The following is a 19,829-nucleotide window of genomic DNA, read 5'->3' as shown; positions in this document are numbered from 1 at the left end:
TAGGGTGCATTGCGCCATCTCATGTAAACTTCTCTGGAAAAGAACGTAAGGAAACCCCTACCCCAGCACAGATCTGAGCCTCAGGTTCATTCTGCCTACCCAGCAGCATGAAGCATGGGAGAAAGTCCCTCCCACCTCCAAACAACAATGTGAGCAAAGAGCAGGTGAGCAGGGATACCCCTGCCCTGGTGGAGTACAGCCTGGGATTTCCTTGACTTCCTTCTACATGTGCAGTGAGCAGGAGACACCCTACCTGGGTGTTACCATAGCCTGGGGTCTCCAGAGCAGCAGCAAGCAAGGTGGGGGTGGGGAGAGGAGGTGAGATTTTTCCACCCCTGCCCATACTTGCTGCTGCCCAGGAGACCCCAGGTTACATCTGGCTGAACAGAGTGTCCTCCCGTCCCTACGTGTGTGGTGGAAAGTTGTGTGTGTGTTGAGGATATCCCTACCACCCCAGTTTGCTGCTGTCTGGGAGATCCTGGGGGGTCTTGGAGAATGACTCCTTAGTAGACACATCAAATTTCTTCATTGGTGCTGCTGACCACAGACAGCTTTCCCAGCTGGTCAGCAGGAGTGGCACAAGTTGTTATGCTTTTTTCCCTTCTCCTGACATCCTGCCCTATGCAAGTGTAGTCATACATATCACTTAATGTCTTTATCATGAAAGAAAAGCTATGCTGCAATTGGAACAATGTCTTGATCTACCTTAGGTTCTGGGAATCAGTCTGGAAGGGAGTGAGATCATAGAAGCAGGGTCAGAAGGGACCTTGTAGATCTTCAAGTCCGACCCCCCGCCTGGGCGGGAGAAAAGACTGGACTCAAATGAGTCCAGCCAGGTAGTTATCAAGCCTCTTCTTAAAGATCTCCAGGGTAGGAGCCAGCATCACTTCCCTAGGAAGCTGGTTCCAGCTCCTAGCCGCCCTAACTGTGAAGTAGTTCTTGCGGATGTCTAATCTAAACCTACTCTCTAATAATTTGTGACCATTGTTCCTTGTCATGCCAGGGGGCACTAGGGGAAACAGCATCTCCCCTAAACCCTTCTGGTCCCCCCTAGTGAGTTTATAGACAGTCACCAGGTCCCCCCTCAGCCTTCTCTTGTGAAGGCTGAACAGGTTTAGGTCCCGCAGTCTTTCATTGTAGGGTCTGCCCTGTTGTCCCCAGATCATGTGGGTGGTCCTCCTCTGGACCCTTTCAATGTTTGGTTACACCTGCGTGAAAGTGTCATTTTACATATATTGTATATAGCTTATGCCTCCCTAACCTCCTTTCACCCTAGGTAAACTTCATTGGGAAAACTGAACTGGGGTCTGTTGTGAGCTGTGGGCCAGACCTTCATCTATTTTGCTACTCACTACAATAGAAGCAGCATCAAATGCTTTTTAAAGCCAAATACTTAGAGGTGTAGAGTACCCATAAATTCCATTACCCAAAGGATATCATGGGTGCTCAGAGTCAGCACTTTAATTCTGCTCTAGACCCTGTAGCTGTCATCTTCATTGTACAACAATGTCTGAATTTAAGTACAAGTTGGAAATTAAAATAATGGTTTAATCAATATATTTGCTGTTGCAGATTGACCAACTGAAACAGGAACTTTCAAAGAAAGAATCAGAACTTCTTGCCTTACAAACTAAGCTTGAAACCCTTAGCAATCAGAATTCAGATTGCAAGCAACACATTGAAGTGCTTAAAGAGTCGCTTACTGCCAAAGAACAGAGAGCTGCCATACTTCAGACAGAGGTAAAGTATTTTTGCATCATAGAATTCAATATAAATGTTTAGTTAATGGAGTGTGTCAGGGTTAAAATGATGTCTATGCAGATGATACATCCAAGTCTTTGTTCACTTTGTTAAAAAACAGTGAAATAGCTTAAACCCCTACCATGTGCTAATACAGTCAACATATTTTCCTTTTTAGAGTGCACCAAAATGTATCCTGTAGTTCTTGAAAAACACCTAGGGATGCATTTTTAAAGGTATTTAGGTGCCTAATTTCCATTGATTTCAGTGGGAAATAGGCACTAAATAGCTTTGCGGTTCTGGGCTCTATTCACTTCATTTGTAGTCATGCCTGTGTTAGGGTATCAGGATTAGAGTCAAGTATAGAATTCACAGCATCAAATGTATGCCTTGGTAGCTCAGATTTTCCTTTCCTTCAGTGCATTATTATATATGGTAATTTTTAGTTTTTATTAATATTTTCACTCCTAATTTCAAGTCTTCCTCCGCTAGTTTGCTGAATCTTTATTCTGTTTGTTCAGACCCAAAGCTCATTCATGTACTTCATATTATAGATTTTAAATGCACACAGTAAATTCTAGTACTTTATTTATTCAAATACAATATGAGTTTTTTTCCCCTCATTAGCCTGGGAGGAAAAGCCCTTCACCTTACATTCATATACAAGGAAACTGCATTAAATATATTGCCTATCTTTGAACTGCTGCTAAAAGCAGAATGTGATCAGTAATGGAAACCAAATATGAGGTTGATTAATGTAGCCAGCACTGACCATGGCTGTTAAGTTGCCCATGTTGGGCAAACAGGCTGATGGGAACCTACTACAAGGATTTGTTAGTGCAACCTACCCAAATAAGATGTATGGTAGTGCCCATTGAGCACAGACCCCTTTAGCACAGGTTCATTTTCAAATCATGGTTAATCCACTACATTGCATACATTTTGACTTCCTCTTCACTCCTGCAGCTGAGCTGCGCCTTTCTTTCTCATTTCCAATGATTTCTTCACCAGCCTTAAATTCCTGGCAAACATCACCAAATGGGACCCAAACAGTTCACCCAGAGTCCCTCTGCCCCCTCTCTTAGCCTGACAGATATGTTTAGTGTGGCCTCACCCTCCATGAGATGGAGCCAGACCAGGTTGCTCTATGCTTCATCTGCATATACATTTTTGAAGGATCCCAGGACTTGTGACAAGACCAAGTTTCAGTCATGAGTGGGGGCTAATTAGCACATGGGGGGTATCTGGAGTACACACACATACTGAGCAGTACTGAGCTGGGCGGTCACCATGACCTGAAATGCCATTGGCTCTCCTGGGGCCCAGCCCAGTGATCTATATGATAAATCATGAGCCTTTTGGTTTTCAACTAATATCATGCATAGTTTCTACTCTACATAAGCCAGTGCCAAAGTGTAACTTAAAGGTATGTTAATGGAGTACCTGTGCTAAAACTTGCTGCAGTTTCAAAAAAGGTAATATGTATCAGTTCTGGATGAGCTAAGTTTATGGGTACATGTGAGAAAGAGAAAGAGTTACAGTACAAGAGCTAAATAAAGGGTCAAAAGTACAAGAGCTAAATAAAGGGTCAGTATCCCCAGACCCACAGCCCCAAAGAGCCCGGCAGAAACCCTTCTTACCCAGGTGTTTCTGGAGGGAAGGGGCTGTGAGCGCCAATGCTGGTATAAAGAAGAGCCCAGAACAGACAGGGGGAGAGCGTAGAACCGCAAGGAGGAGGACCGAGCTGACGCGCACTGTAGGGAACCTTCAGAGCAAAATGGAGAACCAGTAGGAGACTCCTGCAGAGAGCGAGCTCCCCAGAGGGAACTTAGAGCGAGGACTGCTGACCCAGCGGTACTTAGAACTGTTTGTTACCACACTGGGAGCCCAGCAGGGTTTTTGTACCGTAAAGTCCCTAATAGAGGGGCACTATAGAGTTGTGGTACCGTAAGGTCCCTAAAAGTGGCACAAGCCAAAATGGTGTCACAAATGCGCCTAATGGGATGAGGGGAATCGTGACAACCTCAATGAGAGGCTTAGGAAGAGCCACCCAAGCATGGGTAGGGGACTAAAAGAAGGACTGACCTCACAAAAGTCAGTTTTGTTTTTTGCTTGGTTACAAGGAGCTGGAACCCTAACCTTGGGACGGGAGTGCCTGGTTTTGTTTTTTTCTGTTGTTGTTCTTCTACTTGGGATGGAAGTCACGCTGCAGGACCAAGCGGCTGATCAGAACCCGGTGGAACAGGTGAGGGTGTAGGGGTGGTGGAGCCCTCAGGAACGTAGGACCTTCATGGTAGACGACTGTGGGACTACTAATGGAACTACACATCCAGGTACTGAACCAACTCCTTTAACAGTAAGTCGTGGCAGGATAAATGTGGGTGTGTAGATCTCCAATTAGAAACAGTCTCACAATAGTTGGCCGGCAGGCGGTGTCCTACAGGTCTGCAAGTGAAGGAGATACTTGACAGTGGTGCATTGGGCAGGAAATTCAGCAACGATCTCCCAAGAGGGATCAAAATGGAGCATCAACTGGTGTTTACAGGGCCAGAATCCTTGCAACAGACTGAGAGCCTGATGGCACAGGTGCTGCAACAGCAGCAGCAACAGATGGCAAGGTAGACAGCTGTAGAGGAACACCTGATTCAACAACAGGTTTGGGCACAAAGGGGCTTTTTGGACATTAGGATGTCCAAGATGACTAAAGAGGATGATCCAGAGGCATTTTTATAAATTTTTGAAAGGGCAGCCATAGCATCTGGGTTGGTAAAGGTGAGATCAGCTGGACAGTTGGGAGTCCTCTTGATCAGATAAGGCGGCCTATAGGGCCATGACCTGGTTAGATGCCCAGGACTATGACAAAGTGAAGGGAGAAATATTGCAAAGACTTAATATAACCCCAGAGAGACACCGACAGACATTTAGAGGGAGGAAGTGAAAGGAAGAAAAGGTACCACAACTACTGTGGCAAAGCTTGCAGATCTTATGAATAAGGGGCTTAAACCTGAAGTCAATTCCAAGGAATAAATCTGTGACCGAATACTGTTGGAACAGTTTATATCAGATTTGGAGGAAGACCCAGAGATGGGTAAGATGCCATTGACCCAAGTCTTCCCGAGAAGCCCTGTAAAGGACTTTGATATGGCACAAGGAGAGATGCAGCGGGACCGAGGTACAAGAGGGACAGGAGCAGGCTATTTGCAGGAGGCAGACCGAAAAGCTGAAAGAACAGAGGAAGTAAGAAAGGAAACCCAGTGGGGCCGGTCTGTTTTACCTGCAGTAGACGGGGCCATATAGCTTGGAACTGTTCCCAGGTCCGCAGATGACACTGGGGCCAAAAGAAACCGAGACAGAACCCGCAGATCTTCGAGCAGGGCCGAGGGAAGGACAAGATATGGAACTGATGGATTGTAGTGTGGGGGACGGCTTGACAGGGAAGGTACAACCCCTGCCTGAGGTGACTATGTGGGTGGAAGGCCAGCCAGTACAAGCCGTGGTCGACACAGGATACACCCAATCTCTGGTCCAGCCATCATTGATAGCCTGGAAACAAGCCCCGAGATGTGCCGGCATAAAGATGGTCTGCCTTCCTAGGCAAAAGGCATATTATGAACACCGTTTATTGCACATGCAGGCGAAGTAGGTCAGCAGAAAAATCCTAGTGGGATTGAAGGAAAAAGTTTTGTACCCCATGATATTGGGTAGAGACTGGCCGGAGATTTTTGAAGTCATAGCATCACTCTATAGACCAGATGACACTAGAGAAGGACTAGTCGGGGAAGGTACAGGGACAGAAGAAGAACTGGAAATAGAAACACATGCCAGTAGCAGTCAATTCTGAGAGGCCCAGGAGAGTGATGAAGAACTTCAGGCATTCAGGAAAATTGAACAAGTGAAACTCGACCAGCAGGTAACACACCCCGAACAAAATAAGCCAGTGCCACGGTGTGAGATGCGTAAGGGGTTATTATACAGGATTAAGAGGGGTAAAGCCAAAGGGGAGGAGGTGGTCCAATTAATCATACCCAGATCTCACAGAGAGCCACTCCTGTGCTTAGCGCATAGGAATCCCTTGGGAGGACATCTAGGCAAGAATAAGACCGAAGCTCGCCTGGCTAGATGGTGTTTCTGGCCCCACATGTATGAGGAAGTTGAAGGATTCTGTCGGGTCTGTAAAGTATGTCAGAAGGTGAGTAGTTATAAGCCTCTCAAGGTGCCATTGCAGCAAATGCCTGTGGTTAGAGAGCCTTTTTCTAGGGTGGCCTTAGACGTAGTAGGCCCCTTACCTCGGAGTGCAGCGGGGCACCAGTTCATTTTAGTGCTAATAGATTATGCGACCAGGTTTCTGGAGGCTATCCTGTTGCGAGCCATGACAGGGCCGAGAGTCGAGGAAGAACTGATGAAATGGGTGGCAAAGTTCGGTATCCCAAAGGAGATTATTACCGACCAGGCGTCTAACTTTATGTCCCTAGTATTAAGTTCCATGTGCAAAGTTTTACAGATCCATCATTTAAGGATGGCAGTGTACCACTGCCAAACTAATGGTCTGGTGGAATGCTTTAATGGCACCCTTAAAGGGATGTTGCATCAATGTGCCCAGGTAGAGCCTAGGAAATGGAACTTGTTGGTGGCACCCTTGCTGTATGCGATTAGGGATGCCCCTGAAGCCTCATTGGGGTACTCGCCGTTTGAGTTAACCTATGGACACAGACCCTGGAGTCTGTTGGATATAGTGAGAGAAGGGTGGGAGGCAGACTCTGTGACGGGAAGAGGGGCATCAGAGTATGTGCAGGATTTAAAAGAGCGCTTCCTGTTGGTGAGGGAAGTGGCACAGGCGAATTTGAGGCAGGCACAGAATAAACAAAAGGAGAGATATGATGTGCATGCTAAGGAGAGAGAGTTAAAAGTGGGGCAAAAGGTGCTGATGTTGTTACCTACTTCAACAAGTAAGTTCTTGATGTGTTGGCAAGAACCCTTTAAGGTACTAAGAAGAGTAGGACCAGTAAATTATGAGATATCACGCCCAGGGGCCAAGAGAGAAAAACAGGTGTATCACTTAAATCTTCTTAAAGAGTGGCATGAACCTGAGGGCTTATTGATTTCTCCCTACCCTGAGGCGGAGGAGTTTGGGCACCAGGTGACAGACAATCCTGGTGGCCCAGGAGATCCTGACAGGGTCCCCGTGGTGAGTCAAGGTAGGATGGTGGAAACAGCTACAAGGTTTAGTCAAAGAGTTTGAGGATGTCTTCACAGATAGACTGGGGAAAGTTCTAGGGGTTGAACATAAAATTATCACCAAAGAGGGTCATGTAGTGTGGGAGAAAAGGTGAAGGATCCCATACAATAGATATCAACCTGTTAAGAAAGAGCTAGAAAAGATGTTAGTCCAGGGGATTATCACACCATCACGTAGTCCATGGCATAGTCCGTTAGTAGCAGTTACAAAACTGGATGGGAGTCTGTGGATATGTGTAGATTTTCACAAACTAAATGCCATGATCCAATTTGATGCGTTCCCCATGCCGCAGGTGAGCGAATTAGTGGAGCATATAGGACAGGCGAGATTTATATCCACAGTAATTTATCCAAAGGCTACTGGTGCCTTTAAGAAAGGAAGACCAATCCAAGACCACCTTTGGTACACCATGGGATCTTTTTGGATTTAAAAGAATGCCATTTGGGCTTAATGGAGTGGCAGCCACTTTTCAGAGGCTGATTGAAGAGCTACCTTTTTTAACTTTTCAACTCGCTCTGCATCAGGGGTATGCCTTGGCGTATATTGATGATACCGTAATTTACACAGAGTCATGGAAACAACACCTAGGGACTTTAAGAGCCATCTTACTCAAGCTCAGGGAAGTAGGACCGACGGCAAACCCAAAGAAGTGCACATTGGGGAAGAGGGAAACTAAATATCTAGGATTTTTAGTGGGACAAAGATGCATGCGACTCCTTGCTGACAAAGTACGAGTTATTAGAGAATATTAGAGAATATCCCACTCCTATGACAAAGAAGCAAATGAGGGCCTTCTTAGGGCTTGGAAGTTATTACCGGAGGTTTATACCTAAGTTTGCAGAGATGGCAACGCTTTTAGTTGAGGCAATTAAGGGCAGAAAATAATATGGCATTGAATGGAACGCAGGTCGATGGAAAGCCTTTGAAGATCTTAAGCAGGCCTTGTGTCAAGAGGTAATTCTCCATACCCCCAATTTCACATTGCCCTTCACTCTGCAGACCGACGCTTCGGTGTTCGTGCTGGGAGCAGTTTTATCTCAGGACGCGGACTGAATACAGCATCCAGTGGCCTATGCCAGTTGGAAATTGAACGAACACAACAGAAGGTATTCCACTGTGGAGCGTGAATGTCTCGCTATCCATTCAGGGGTGGACTATTTTCGTTATTACCTATTGGGCCACGAATTTAAATTGATAACTGACCGTGCCCCCTTGAGATGGTTAAACACCGCAAAAATGGATAGCACCCGCATAATGAGGTGGGCGTTAGCTCTCCAACCTTTCTGATTCTGTGTTGTGTACAGGCCAGGAAAAGTGAATACTGTGGCTTCCTATCTTGTTGTGACGAAGATGGCCCAAATAAGGTGAAAAGGAGAAGAAGCCAGAAAACAGAGTGGGAACCGAGGAAGGCAAGAATGCAAAGCGCCTAGCGGTGTCTTGAGGGGCAGGATATGTGAGAGAGAGAAAGAGTTACAGGGCTCAAAAGCACAAGGGCTAAACAAAGGGGCAGCAGCCCCAGACCCACAGCCCCAAAGAGCCCGGCAGAAACTCTCCTTACCCAGGTGTTTCTGGAGGGAAGGGGCTGTGAGCGCCAAAGCTGGTATAAAGAAGAGCCCAGAACAGACAGGGGGAGAGCGTAGAACCGCAAGGAGGAGGACCGAGCTGACGCGCACTGTAGGGAACCTTCAGAGCAAAATGGAGAACCAGTAGGAGACTCCTGCAGAGAGCGAGCTCCCCAGAGGGAACTTAGAGCGAGGACTGCTGACCCAGCGGTACTTAGAACTGTTTGTTACCACGCTGGGAGCCCGCGGAGCCCAGCAGAGTTTTTGTACCATAAAGTCCCTAACAGAGGGGCACTATAGAATTGCGGTACCGTAAGGTCCCTAAAAGTGGCACAAGCCAAAATGGTGTCACAAATGCACCTAATGGGATGAGGGGAATTGTGACAACCTCAATGAGAGGCTTAGGAAGAGCCACCCAAGCATGGGTAGGGGATGAAAAGAAGGACTGATCGCACAAAAGTCAATTTTGTTTTTCACTCGGTTACAAGGAGCTGGAACCCTAACCCCGGGACAGGAGTGCCTGGTTTTGTTTTTTTCTGTTGTTGTTCTTCTACTTGGGATGGAAGTCATGCTGCAGGACCAAGCGGCTGATCAGAACCCAGTGGAAGGGGCGAGGGTGTAGGGGTAGTGGAGCCCTCAGGAACATAGGACCTTCACAGGATGACAGTGGGACTACTAATGGAACTACACATCCAGGTACTGAACCAACTCCTTTAACAGCACGTCATGGCAGGAGAAACATGGGCACTGTTTGCAAATGTTATTGTTATTTTTTTCAAGGTAGTTTTTTTTTCAAATTTGCTTTTCACTTTCATGTGCTCAGGGAGAGCAGGATCTGACACTAAGGAAGGGGGGAAAGTGCTGCAGGGGGAAGAAGTTATGAGGGGTAGACAGCAAAAGGACTACCTCGCCCCCCAGATTGATTTTCCCTGCTCTAGCTGTGGGTTTCAAGACAAACCTCTAATGATTAGATTCTATGCCTGGGAATTATACCTTAATTATATTGTTCTATACAGAGAATCTAATTATTAAGGAGTCTTTTTATAATCAGCATCATTTTATATTTTAGTAAATGTGGTAGGGTGTTCTGAAATGTTTCAGGCAGGGTTTCAGTATATTGATCTAATATTAAATAAGAGTAAAATGTTAATTCTTGATGTGGGCCAATGTACTTGGATTTTTTATGAACAGCATTTTAAGGACAGATCTTGAAAATGTGCATGTTGCAGCATTTGATACTTAACTGTGGTTTATGTAGTTGACAGTGATTTCAAATGCGAAGGAATAAATCTTTCCAACATTAAAAGTTGTTTTTTCCAGGCTACTTTTACACGCTGTTTTTAAGTGGGTACACATTAAATGTAAATAGTGGTTAAAATTATTGCTGTTATAACTTTTTATGTGTATTTTTTAATTAGCATACACATCAAAGAAACACAATTAGCACTTCAGTTAGACAATGGAAAGTATTTTATGGATAATGTTGCATTTAGAAAAGTATACTAGCTACATGTATTAGTTTTGCATAAAGTGCTTTACAATTTAGTTCTATTTAAATGAATTCTATGAGAAAGGTAGTGTCTACTTTAGCTCATTATCTTCATGGTGAGGGAAGGAAGGTTGGTATTAACCATAGAGAAAAAAAATAAGTGTTCTAAGATTCTTGGCATTCTACAAGACGCCTTCTCCATCCTTTTATTCAGTCAAAAATCTCCAGATTTCAGTTATATCTTTAGTGGTCCAATAGAATTGTGATAACTGAGGAAGATAACAAAATGTAGTAGATCCTAATCTTTAACTCTGGAGTGATATAACTGATATGCCTTATCAAGTTAGGTATCATCTGCCATAGTTTTGGTGACAATGAATTTCTGTTGGTTTTATATTATTTTGATTTCCTAATTCTTTATCAGTCCAACACACTCCAGTTTTTATTTTTGGCAGATAGACTCTTGGCGAAGTTGCATGTTATGCTTAGATCATACTAAGGGTACTCAAAGTACAATCACATTAAAACTTGTTAACTCATGCTAAGTGCCTTCTAAGTGACTCAGTGATGCCACTTCAGGAGTAGGTTAACTCTGGGCTGTACTACGTAGCTCATGTTAGGGTAACTTCAGTCTGCTCCACAGAGAAAACAAGCAATTTGCAATCCTCCAGAATACACCATACCCAGTCTTCATATATTGGGAAGGAATAGAGCCCAAGAGCACCTACATGTGCTCTTAAAATTACGGGCCAACGAGAGGTAAAGCGCTGCTCGACCTGGTACTGGCAACCAGGGTTGACCTAATCAGTGACAGAAGGGAAGCTGGGTGACAGTGACCGTGAGCTGATCACCTTCACTGTCTGCCATAAAGCTGGCAAGTCAGTCAGTAATACAGAAGTCCTCGACTTCAGGAAAGCTGACTTTGACAAGCTAAGGAAGCTTGTCAGTGAGGCCCTAAAGGACCACAACCCAAAGGAGAGGGGAGTTCAGGATGAGTAGTTGCTCCTCAAGGGAGCAATCCTGAATGTGCAAGCAAAGTCTATCCTGTCTCAGAGGAAAGGCAGCAAAAGGGCACAGCAGTCCCCTTGGCTCTGCAGGGAACTAGTGGACCTCCTGCATCTTAAAAGGAAGACTACAAAGGATGGAGGACTGGAATCACCACTAAGAAGGGATACTCTGCTCTGGTCTGGACCTGCAGGAAAGCCAAGGCTGCGATGGAACTCTGGCTAGCTACCAATATCAAGGACAATAAAAAGTCCTTTTTCAGATATGCAGGGAGCCGGAGGAAAAGCAAGGGCAACACTGGAACCCTACTAAACCAGGTGGGACAACTGACAACAGATGCCCAGGAAAAAACAAACTTGCTAAGTGGGTACTTTGCATCAGTTTTTCACCAGACCCATGGGATGCCCCTGCCCACTGTGGGACAGGGATGCCCAGGTGAGGGAGATTCCTTACCCTCCATCAAAGCTGATCTTGTGAAAGAACACCTTGAGAAGCTGGATACCTTCAAGTCAGCTGGCCCTGACAGTTTACACTCCAGGGTACTCAAGGAGCTGGTTAGCGCCAGCCCCTGGCATGGATCTTTGAGAACTCCTGGTGCTCTGGTAAAGTGCATAAAGGTTGGAAGAAGGCCAATGTGGTGCCTATCTTCAAGAAAGGGAGGAAAGTAGATCCGGCAAACTACAGGTCCATCAGCCTGACCTCTATCCTGGGGAAGGTCTTGGAAAAGATTATCAAAGAGACCATCCTTAACAGACTACCTGATGGCAGTATCCTGAGGGATACCCAGCATGGGTTTGTTGTGGGTCTTTCTTGACCAATCTCATTTTCTTTTACAACCAGGTGACCTATCACCTGGACAAGGGGGAAGAGATTGATGTCATATATCTTGACTTTAAAAAAGCCTTTGATCTAGTATCCCATGATCACCTCCTGGCAAAACTGGCTAACTGTGGCCTTGCCATCACCATGATCTGCTGGCTAGGGAACTGGCTCCGTGGTAGGACCCAGAGAGTGGTGGTTGACAAAAGTAAATTGTCGTGGTGTGCTGTGACCAATGGGATCCCTCAAAGCTCTGTCCTAGGGCCTATACTTTTTAACATCTTCATCAATGATGTAGACATTAGCATCAGAAGTGGACTGTCCAAGTTTGCTGAGACACCAAACTCTGGGGTAAAGCATGCACACCTGAGGATAGGAGGGTGATCCAGGCTGATCTGGACAGACTCATGAAATGGGTGGACGAGAACCTGATGGTGTTCGACTCTGAAAAATGCAAGGTTCTTCACCTTGAGAGGAAAAACCTGCAGCATGCTTATAGGCTTGGCAGTGCTATGCTGGTTAGCACTACAGATGAAAGGGACTTGGGGGTCATGATTGACCACAAGATGAACATGAGCCTTCAATGTGATGCTGCAGCACGTAAAGTGAGCAAAACGCTGGCTTGCATCCACAGGTGCTTCTCAAGCAAATCCCAGGATGTCATTCTCCCATTATGTCATTCTCCCTTGGTGAGGCTGCAGCTGGCGTACTGTGTCCAGTTTTGGGCTCCACAATTCAAAAAGGATGTGGAGAAGCTTGAGAGAGTGCAGAGGAGAGCCATGCATGTGATCAGAGGTCAGGAAAACAGACCTTGTGATGAGAGGCTGAAAGCCATGGGACTCTTCAGCTTGGAAAACTCAGGGGTGATCTGATGGCCACCTATAAGTTTATCAGTGGTGTTCACCAGGATCCGGGGTAACATCTGTCTACTAGAGCGCCCCATGGGATGACAAGATTGAACAGTCACATACTTCTCCGCGACCGATTCTGGCTGGACATAAGGAAGAACTTCTTTACTGTCCAAGCCCCCAAGGTTTGGAATAGACTGCCACCGGAGGTGGTTCAAGCACCCACTTTGAATGCCTTCAAGACACATTTGGATGTTTATGTTGCCGGGATCCTATGATCCCTGCTGACTTCCTGCCCCTGGGGCAGGGCACTGGACTCAGTGATCCTCTGGGGTCCCTTCCAGCCCGAATGTCTATGAAATCTATGAAAACGTGTTCATCAGCCTTGGTGTCATGTGTATTTAGTGTTGCTGCACTTCAAAATGGTGGTAGGGGTACTTTAACTAGAGCTTGTCACATGAGCTTTAGTTAAAGTGCTCCCACTGCCATTTTGAAGTGCAGGATGCTGAATACATGAAACACTGCTGGAGATGTGTAAAGATGCTGTAGGTGTCCTGACTTCTAGCCACACCCCTCCTCTCCAGCGGCAAAATAGAGCTGTGCAAGCAAGAAGCAATATTAAATGCAACTGCTCAGAGCACATTCTAACTTTAACACCACTTAGAATATTACTTAATCTGTGGAATGCTAAGTGTAGAATGTAACTTCATTCTCTGGAAAAAAAGGTCTCACAACTTCATCTGAGATTTAAGTGCTCTCTAGTGATGGGTTGATGGAACTGGGCTTTCCTTTCAAGAAAGCAGTTGCTTTCCACTGTGCTTCCAGTCCCTTCTGGTCTTAATTGCTACAAGCAGAAGAACCCAAACTCAAGCCTTTTATAGGAAGCAGTTTTAGCTAAAATTAATTGTACTTGTTTGTTGGTTTGTAAGGGACTTCAACCAATTGCAGTAGATACATTTATTGTTATCTTTTCAGGGAAACCGAAGGAAAGAATAGTGTTAGAATGATTGGAGAAGTCAGTTGGTATGATGTAAGCTCTCCAAGGCAAATAATGTACCTTATTTTTTATTGTGGACCATGTATAATTGTAGTGTTATGATGATATTTTGATTCAGTAAATTGAGATAGATAACTTCAAATGGGAAAAGAATCTATTTAGGTGTAGGCTTAGTAAAGAATTGTTGAAATATAACTCCTGCTAGACCGAAAGCATCACCTTCCGTTAGCATTCATTAGCTAGTTCTAATGCACTTCTGTGTTTCTATGAATCAGAAAAGCTTGGTCTGTTTCTGAATGAAGCTAGGCTTAAATTTGGTGGATGCCGCAGAAAATACACTCTTCCCATAATTGTTTTTGGTCCCAGATGAAAAAGCCTTTGCCTTAGGGGTTAGTTTCATTCATACAAACTGGACTTGAACTTGTCAATGACTGAATCATTAGACATTGTGCTTTCATATTATTTCGTATATCATTTTCTATCATATCACTTTGTATGTGTGTCCATGTGTTATATATAATACCACGTTATCTGTACAAAGACAACACTTAATTATATATACACATTAACTTTTTTCCTCCTGTCTGCTTCCCTGATACTGATTTAATTGCATCTAAACCTGGAACAAGAAGACAGACACAGCCTTGCACAAAAAAATGTGTTGACATTTAGAACAGTTTTTGTCACACTTCAATAATTAAATGACCTCATAAATCGATGAGGCTTTGAAGCACAGCAAGCTACTTTATATGCCCCATAGAAAGCTAGGTGATTTTCATCTTTTGCTTTGAAGTGAAGTGTGGGCCTAATGATTTTATCAGATGGCATTGCAAAGTATTTCCTTTAGTTCTTCTCTCTTTTTAAGATCTCTTCACAAAAGGAAATGGGAAAAGTTGTTTAATGATGTTCACCTCTTGCAGGAAGCAATCTGAGTTCAAATTAGATGTAATTGTCTGCTTGTGTACAAGGGACTTTTGGAAACAAGGGTGAACACCCTAAACTGATTTTTTGGGAAGATGAGATGAAAATGAAAGCCTTTGTGTGTGTGTGTATGAGAGAGAGATATTAATAGGAAATATAGTCTTAATAAAGTCATACATACTTTGGCATACATTAGAAACAACACAAAGAAAATGATTTCCAGTACAAAAAAAGAAATAAATGCTACATATGTCATGTGACATTAAATGTATCAGTTACCTGAAATTTGATTACAACATATTTTTGATATAATTGTAAATTTAAAATGGGGAATACTGGTTATTATTTCAAAATGTGTTTTTTTTTCCCTCCAAGATTTGTACAACTATCTTTTGTATATTTGTTCAGCTGTGTGAAAAGACTTCTAAAAAATTGTGTTCATTTTGAAAAAATTATTTTCTTTTATAACATGTATATGGAGTTTTAGTTAAATAATGTCCATACATTAGGCAACTCTTTAATTAATAATACTTGAATGCTTTATAGTTTCTCCAAGCTTTATTGTAGAGGACCATTTTTCCTTTAGAGCAGACTATTATATTTTTGTTTGACATACACAATCTCAGTTCTGCTGAAAAATGATCATCTTCACCTTTATACTGCAAGAAACAGACTTAATTTTCTGTTATGATACCTGGAAATGTCTTTTGCAAATCTATTGATTTTGTAGATTGGACGTATTATGAACACAGTAATAATAAACACATTTCTGTCAGACTTTCATTTTTAAATGGCTACAATGAAGAAGCATAAAATGTAGAATTATCCTATTAGAAAACCAGTAGTAATTTCTGATGCCCTCCATTTCATGCTTCCTTTTTTTGGAAGCAGCGGTTCTCTTACTATTAAAAAAAAAAAAAAGAAAAAAAAAAAGGTAACTTGTGGTCTCAGATAATGAATATCTCTTACTTTCCAGATTTGCATAGTCATTATGGTGTTTCTGGTCATGATTTAGGGGTGTAAGGTTATGTTTTATTCTTAAAGCAGAGATTTGAATGTTTTTTGTATGAATAGTATGGTGTAATTCACACTTCCTTTTCACAGTACAGATGAGTACATTCAAGAGTAGGTTTTAGTAATTCAAGAGTTAAATTCATAAGAATGTTCTTAAAGACATCAAATTATATTAGTTTGTTAGCCTTACCTGTGATTTTCTACCTCAATTTAATTGAATTCTTTTTATTTTTAAGCTTAGCTTTAGCTCTGAATTTCCTGGTTTTGTAAAGATCAATTTAAGATAATTACAGTAGCTTTGTAATGTTTTTACCCTTACATTACTTTATGCCTTCCCTCAACCGTAATTGTACCTTCACACAAATTTCTCTGGGTATATATTTCAGTCTAATTTTGGTCTTTATATGTTTAAGTGCCAATATTGCATTATTCCTGGTTTCTCCACTTTTTCCTTCACCATGCCAATTATTAGAGTATTTAAATCACAAGTCAGTTTGGGCCCAGGCAACACTTGGCTGCCTCTAGGGGAACATGGTGGCTAGGGACAGAAATTACACATAAACCGGTTTAAGTGATCAGTCACTTGTTTAAACCTGTAACAGAACATAAGTCCAGTGTACATAAACCCATTTCAAAATGGCTGAAGCTGGTTTAAAATAAACCTGGTTGAATGTAATATCAGACTTAACTGATTTGGGTCAAACTCGTTTATGCAAAGTTTGTCTCAGACACCTTCCTGGTTTAAGTTAAACCAGAGTCCCTTAGCATCCTTAGCTTTGCAGCCTTGGGCTGGGCTGGGCTGGCCTCAGCTGGGCTGCGTGCTCCAGAGAACCCCTCTGCTCCCTAGCCAGAACTCTGGCAGAGACTGCCTGGGTCTGCCCCACCCCCCCCTCACCACTCACTGCTCAAGCAGGGATCCCCTCTTCCCTCCCTCCCTCTCACCCATCTCCCACAGCACGGACCCCAGCTCCACAGACCGTAGCTTGTATGTGGTATGCTAATGCTGAGAGGTGTCTGTGTGTCTCTCCAATTTCATTAGGACAGGGCAAAGGCAGACAGGACAGTGTCTGCTTAGGGCTTTTTGGAGCTAATCAACAGGTCAGCTGGTAATGTTCCTCTGTTCCTTCCTTGGAAAAAGCTGTTTAAGAAGAGCTTGAACTAATGAGAGAGGCTTTTGTTTTCTTGATGGGCTGCTAAACACTGTGTTATCAACTCCCTGCTGGCTCCCTCACCTGTCAGGTTTTATGAAGAAGTAGGGAGACGGACATTAAGACAAAATGGGGGGGCATGTAGTGCATGTATCTGTTGATGATACTGAGTTTTTCAGAGCGCTAGCCTGGAGCTGGGGGCTGGCAGCACTCCCACCCGTTGAGCAATGAGCGGGGAAAAGTCTGGACTATGCAGACAGAAATGGGGGTTTAAATCTCACCCTAATCAGAGCCAGGGCCTGGCCATGGTCCCCCTCAGCACAGCACTGAAAGGGAAGAGAGGGCGAGCTACTCTAGTGCTCTTGGCTTCTAGCCTGAACCAGTGCAGGCATGTGCCTGCATTTCCTCAGTCCATAGGGAATGCCTGTACACTTGCAAATTGGTTCAACCTAGGCAGGTTAGACTAACCTGCAAAGATTGAATCAATTCAGGCTCCAGCTTTTTGAATGTCTGTGGCTAGCCAGGGAATTGTTCTGCCTACATAGGGATTGGTTTACTCTCTTGAGCATACAGCTATAACCATGTAGGCCACTGTGTATGTAGAGTGGGGACAGAACTCCATCTCCTCCTTGCCTACCCCTCTTTGGAAATGTTTCCTGAAAGGTTTAGGAGCTTCATAGTTGGGACAGGATATCATAGGCACCTCAGAATAAGGTCTTTTTTTTGCATCTTGTAAAGTATATAGGAGCCCTTTCTCAATTCCATTTTATCTGATAAGGTGTTCATGGGCTCAGGCAGGGGCAAAGAAAATCTCTCACATTAGGTTGTTTTCTAATGTTAAAGGAGGGAGTAAGGTAGATTACTGCTTGCATCAGTCTATGTTAGTCTTATGAGGTTATCAGGGACAGTGGAAAGGAATCTGAAGAACCTCTTGCCACATTCTCTTTGCCTTCTACTAAATAACAGGACTTCGAAGAATATCTAGGGGATCTGTTCATAGGTCTCATTTGCCTCTTTTCTGTTAGTCAGATAGCTGGGAGAAGAATTGAGCCTTCCTCAAAGATTGTCTGGATTGGGTCCTCAAATCAGTTGCCTTGTCTCTCTGCATCCTCTATCTAAATAGCTCATATTTTGAGGTAACTAAGCCAATTTTGTCCTAATACATTTTATTGCTTGACCCTTTGGCTTCTAAATTAATCTCTCATGTAGTGCTACCTTTGGCATGAATAAAGCTTTTTGGATAAATTTCTACATAGAAAGAAAATTACTAAGTACAATTAACAAGACAAAGCCTACCAGCTTCCTTTCAGAAGGTTACATTTGGGAGATTTTTTTTGTTTAGAAGACACATTTGTCACTTTCTAAGTATGATTCCATTTAGTTAAAGAAGGGTTGGAAAGTTACTCATGTCTGATGATCTAAGTTTAAACAGACTGTTCTACTACTTGCCTTCACTTTTGCCTAAGAATATAGGTCTAAGATGATAAACTTTCCTTCTTTGTTTTCTTTACATATGTATTTTAAAATAAATTTAATAGTTTTGAAAAAAGCCAGATGGGTGGAAATCTAGGCAAACTACATCCTGGTGCATTCCTCTTGTTATTTCTCATAGCTGCAGGAAAACGAACACACTAAGGCTGCGTCCTCACAAGTAGGGGCATGCAGTTGCCATGGGGAAAAAACAGCGGCACAAATTCATGCTGCTGCTTTTTGTCCTGGTGCACATCCCTGCATGTAGAGTTAGCATGGGGGAAAATGCTCTCGGTGGGATAGGGGAGGTTGGGGCCAGCACCTGGGCTGGCAGCAGTAGCCTTACCTGGGGGCTTCTTGGGTCCTCAGTTGCAGCAATCTGGGTATGCAGAGCCTGGGTGGCAGTTGGAGTGTGGTTCTGGTTGGCCAGGCTCCGGTTTTGTGTGACATACTGTGCTGCCACGTGTTCCTCCCTACTTTTTTCCCCATGTGCATTTCTTTGATACCAGAATTTCCCAGTATCTAAATATGGCTCTGCACTCCAAAAATGTAGCATGGAGAACCAAATCATGGGTGTGGAGTGTGTTTTGTGGCACCTCAAAATCCATGTGTGCGCTCACGTGGACACGGCCTAAAGGGCTACTGAAATTTGACTATCAATTGGCAATCTTTCCCTTCTCACTGAATTCGTACTAATCTTTGTGGGTGCCTATATACAATTGTAGAGGCTGCTGCAATGTGCCATAATTACAGTGCATTGAATTAATCGAGTTTGCTGGAGCGTGGTAATTACTGTGCTCTTATCAGCCTTAGCATCTCATGTATCAGTATCCCTATGCTTTCAACTGATGGCGAGTCACTTTAAAGCTTGTATGATAAGCTTTTTTTAAAGTGCTTCATCACCATTTTGAAGTGCAGGGATGCTGATACACAAAACACTCTGGGAACTTTAATTAGAGCAGTTCTTGCAGCCACTTGAAGTCAACCCCACACCCCTCCCGCCACCACACACGCTCCTGGAACACATGTATAGATGCCCTGTGATGTCAGCAACTGTCTTCTGGCTACAAATAAAAAATCAAAGATCCATGACTAGTGTTTGTTAAGATTTGCAAGCTCTCCAGTTTAAAGTAGTAATAAAGCAGAGGTGATGGAGTTGGAGGTAAAGAGCAGACACTGGAATAAGACCGCACTTACTCAGACAAAAACATATGGCTAATCTGGACACATTTTTCATTGATTTTGAAGAGTATTGTGGTGATGTGGTAAAAATAGAACCTAAATGAAAGGAAGATAGTAGTTTGAGCTTATTTGGGGTAGGCATTCCATGCAGAGTGGACAGAATGGCAGAAGGTGCTGAGCATTTGTAAGTAGAAGGAACAAGCTGATTGCATTTTTATTTTATGGATAAGAATGTGTATTTGTGATGGGACACAGGAAGTTGTAGATCAGATAAATAAGTGGAAAGAGACTTATTCAGGACCTTGAAGAAAAGTCTGAGAAACTTTGATTTGTCTGTGCAAGGGAAACCATTTGAGAGAAAAGGATGGTTAGGGCACTGGACTGAGACTTAGAAAACT

At 43.6% G+C, this 19,829-nt stretch overlaps 1 protein-coding gene across 1 annotated transcript in view; it reads left to right on the top strand.

The window, feature by feature from the left end:
• ERC2 (ELKS/RAB6-interacting/CAST family member 2) overlaps positions 1-19,829 on the top strand; it is a 1,102,519-nt gene that overhangs the window by 341,043 nt on the left and 741,647 nt on the right. Inside the window, exon 6 of the mRNA XM_090022087.1 lies at positions 1,573-1,740. Within this exon, the coding sequence (XP_089878213.1) occupies positions 1,573-1,740 (168 nt within the window). The remainder of the gene's footprint in view (positions 1-1,572; positions 1,741-19,829) is intronic.

This window comes from Crocodylus siamensis, chromosome 11, assembly GCF_052110815.1.
Source record: "Crocodylus siamensis isolate JL-2025a chromosome 11, ASM5211081v1, whole genome shotgun sequence".
NCBI classification, from domain to species: domain Eukaryota; kingdom Metazoa; phylum Chordata; order Crocodylia; family Crocodylidae; genus Crocodylus; species Crocodylus siamensis.
This window is presented reverse-complemented; position numbering and strand designations above follow the sequence as displayed.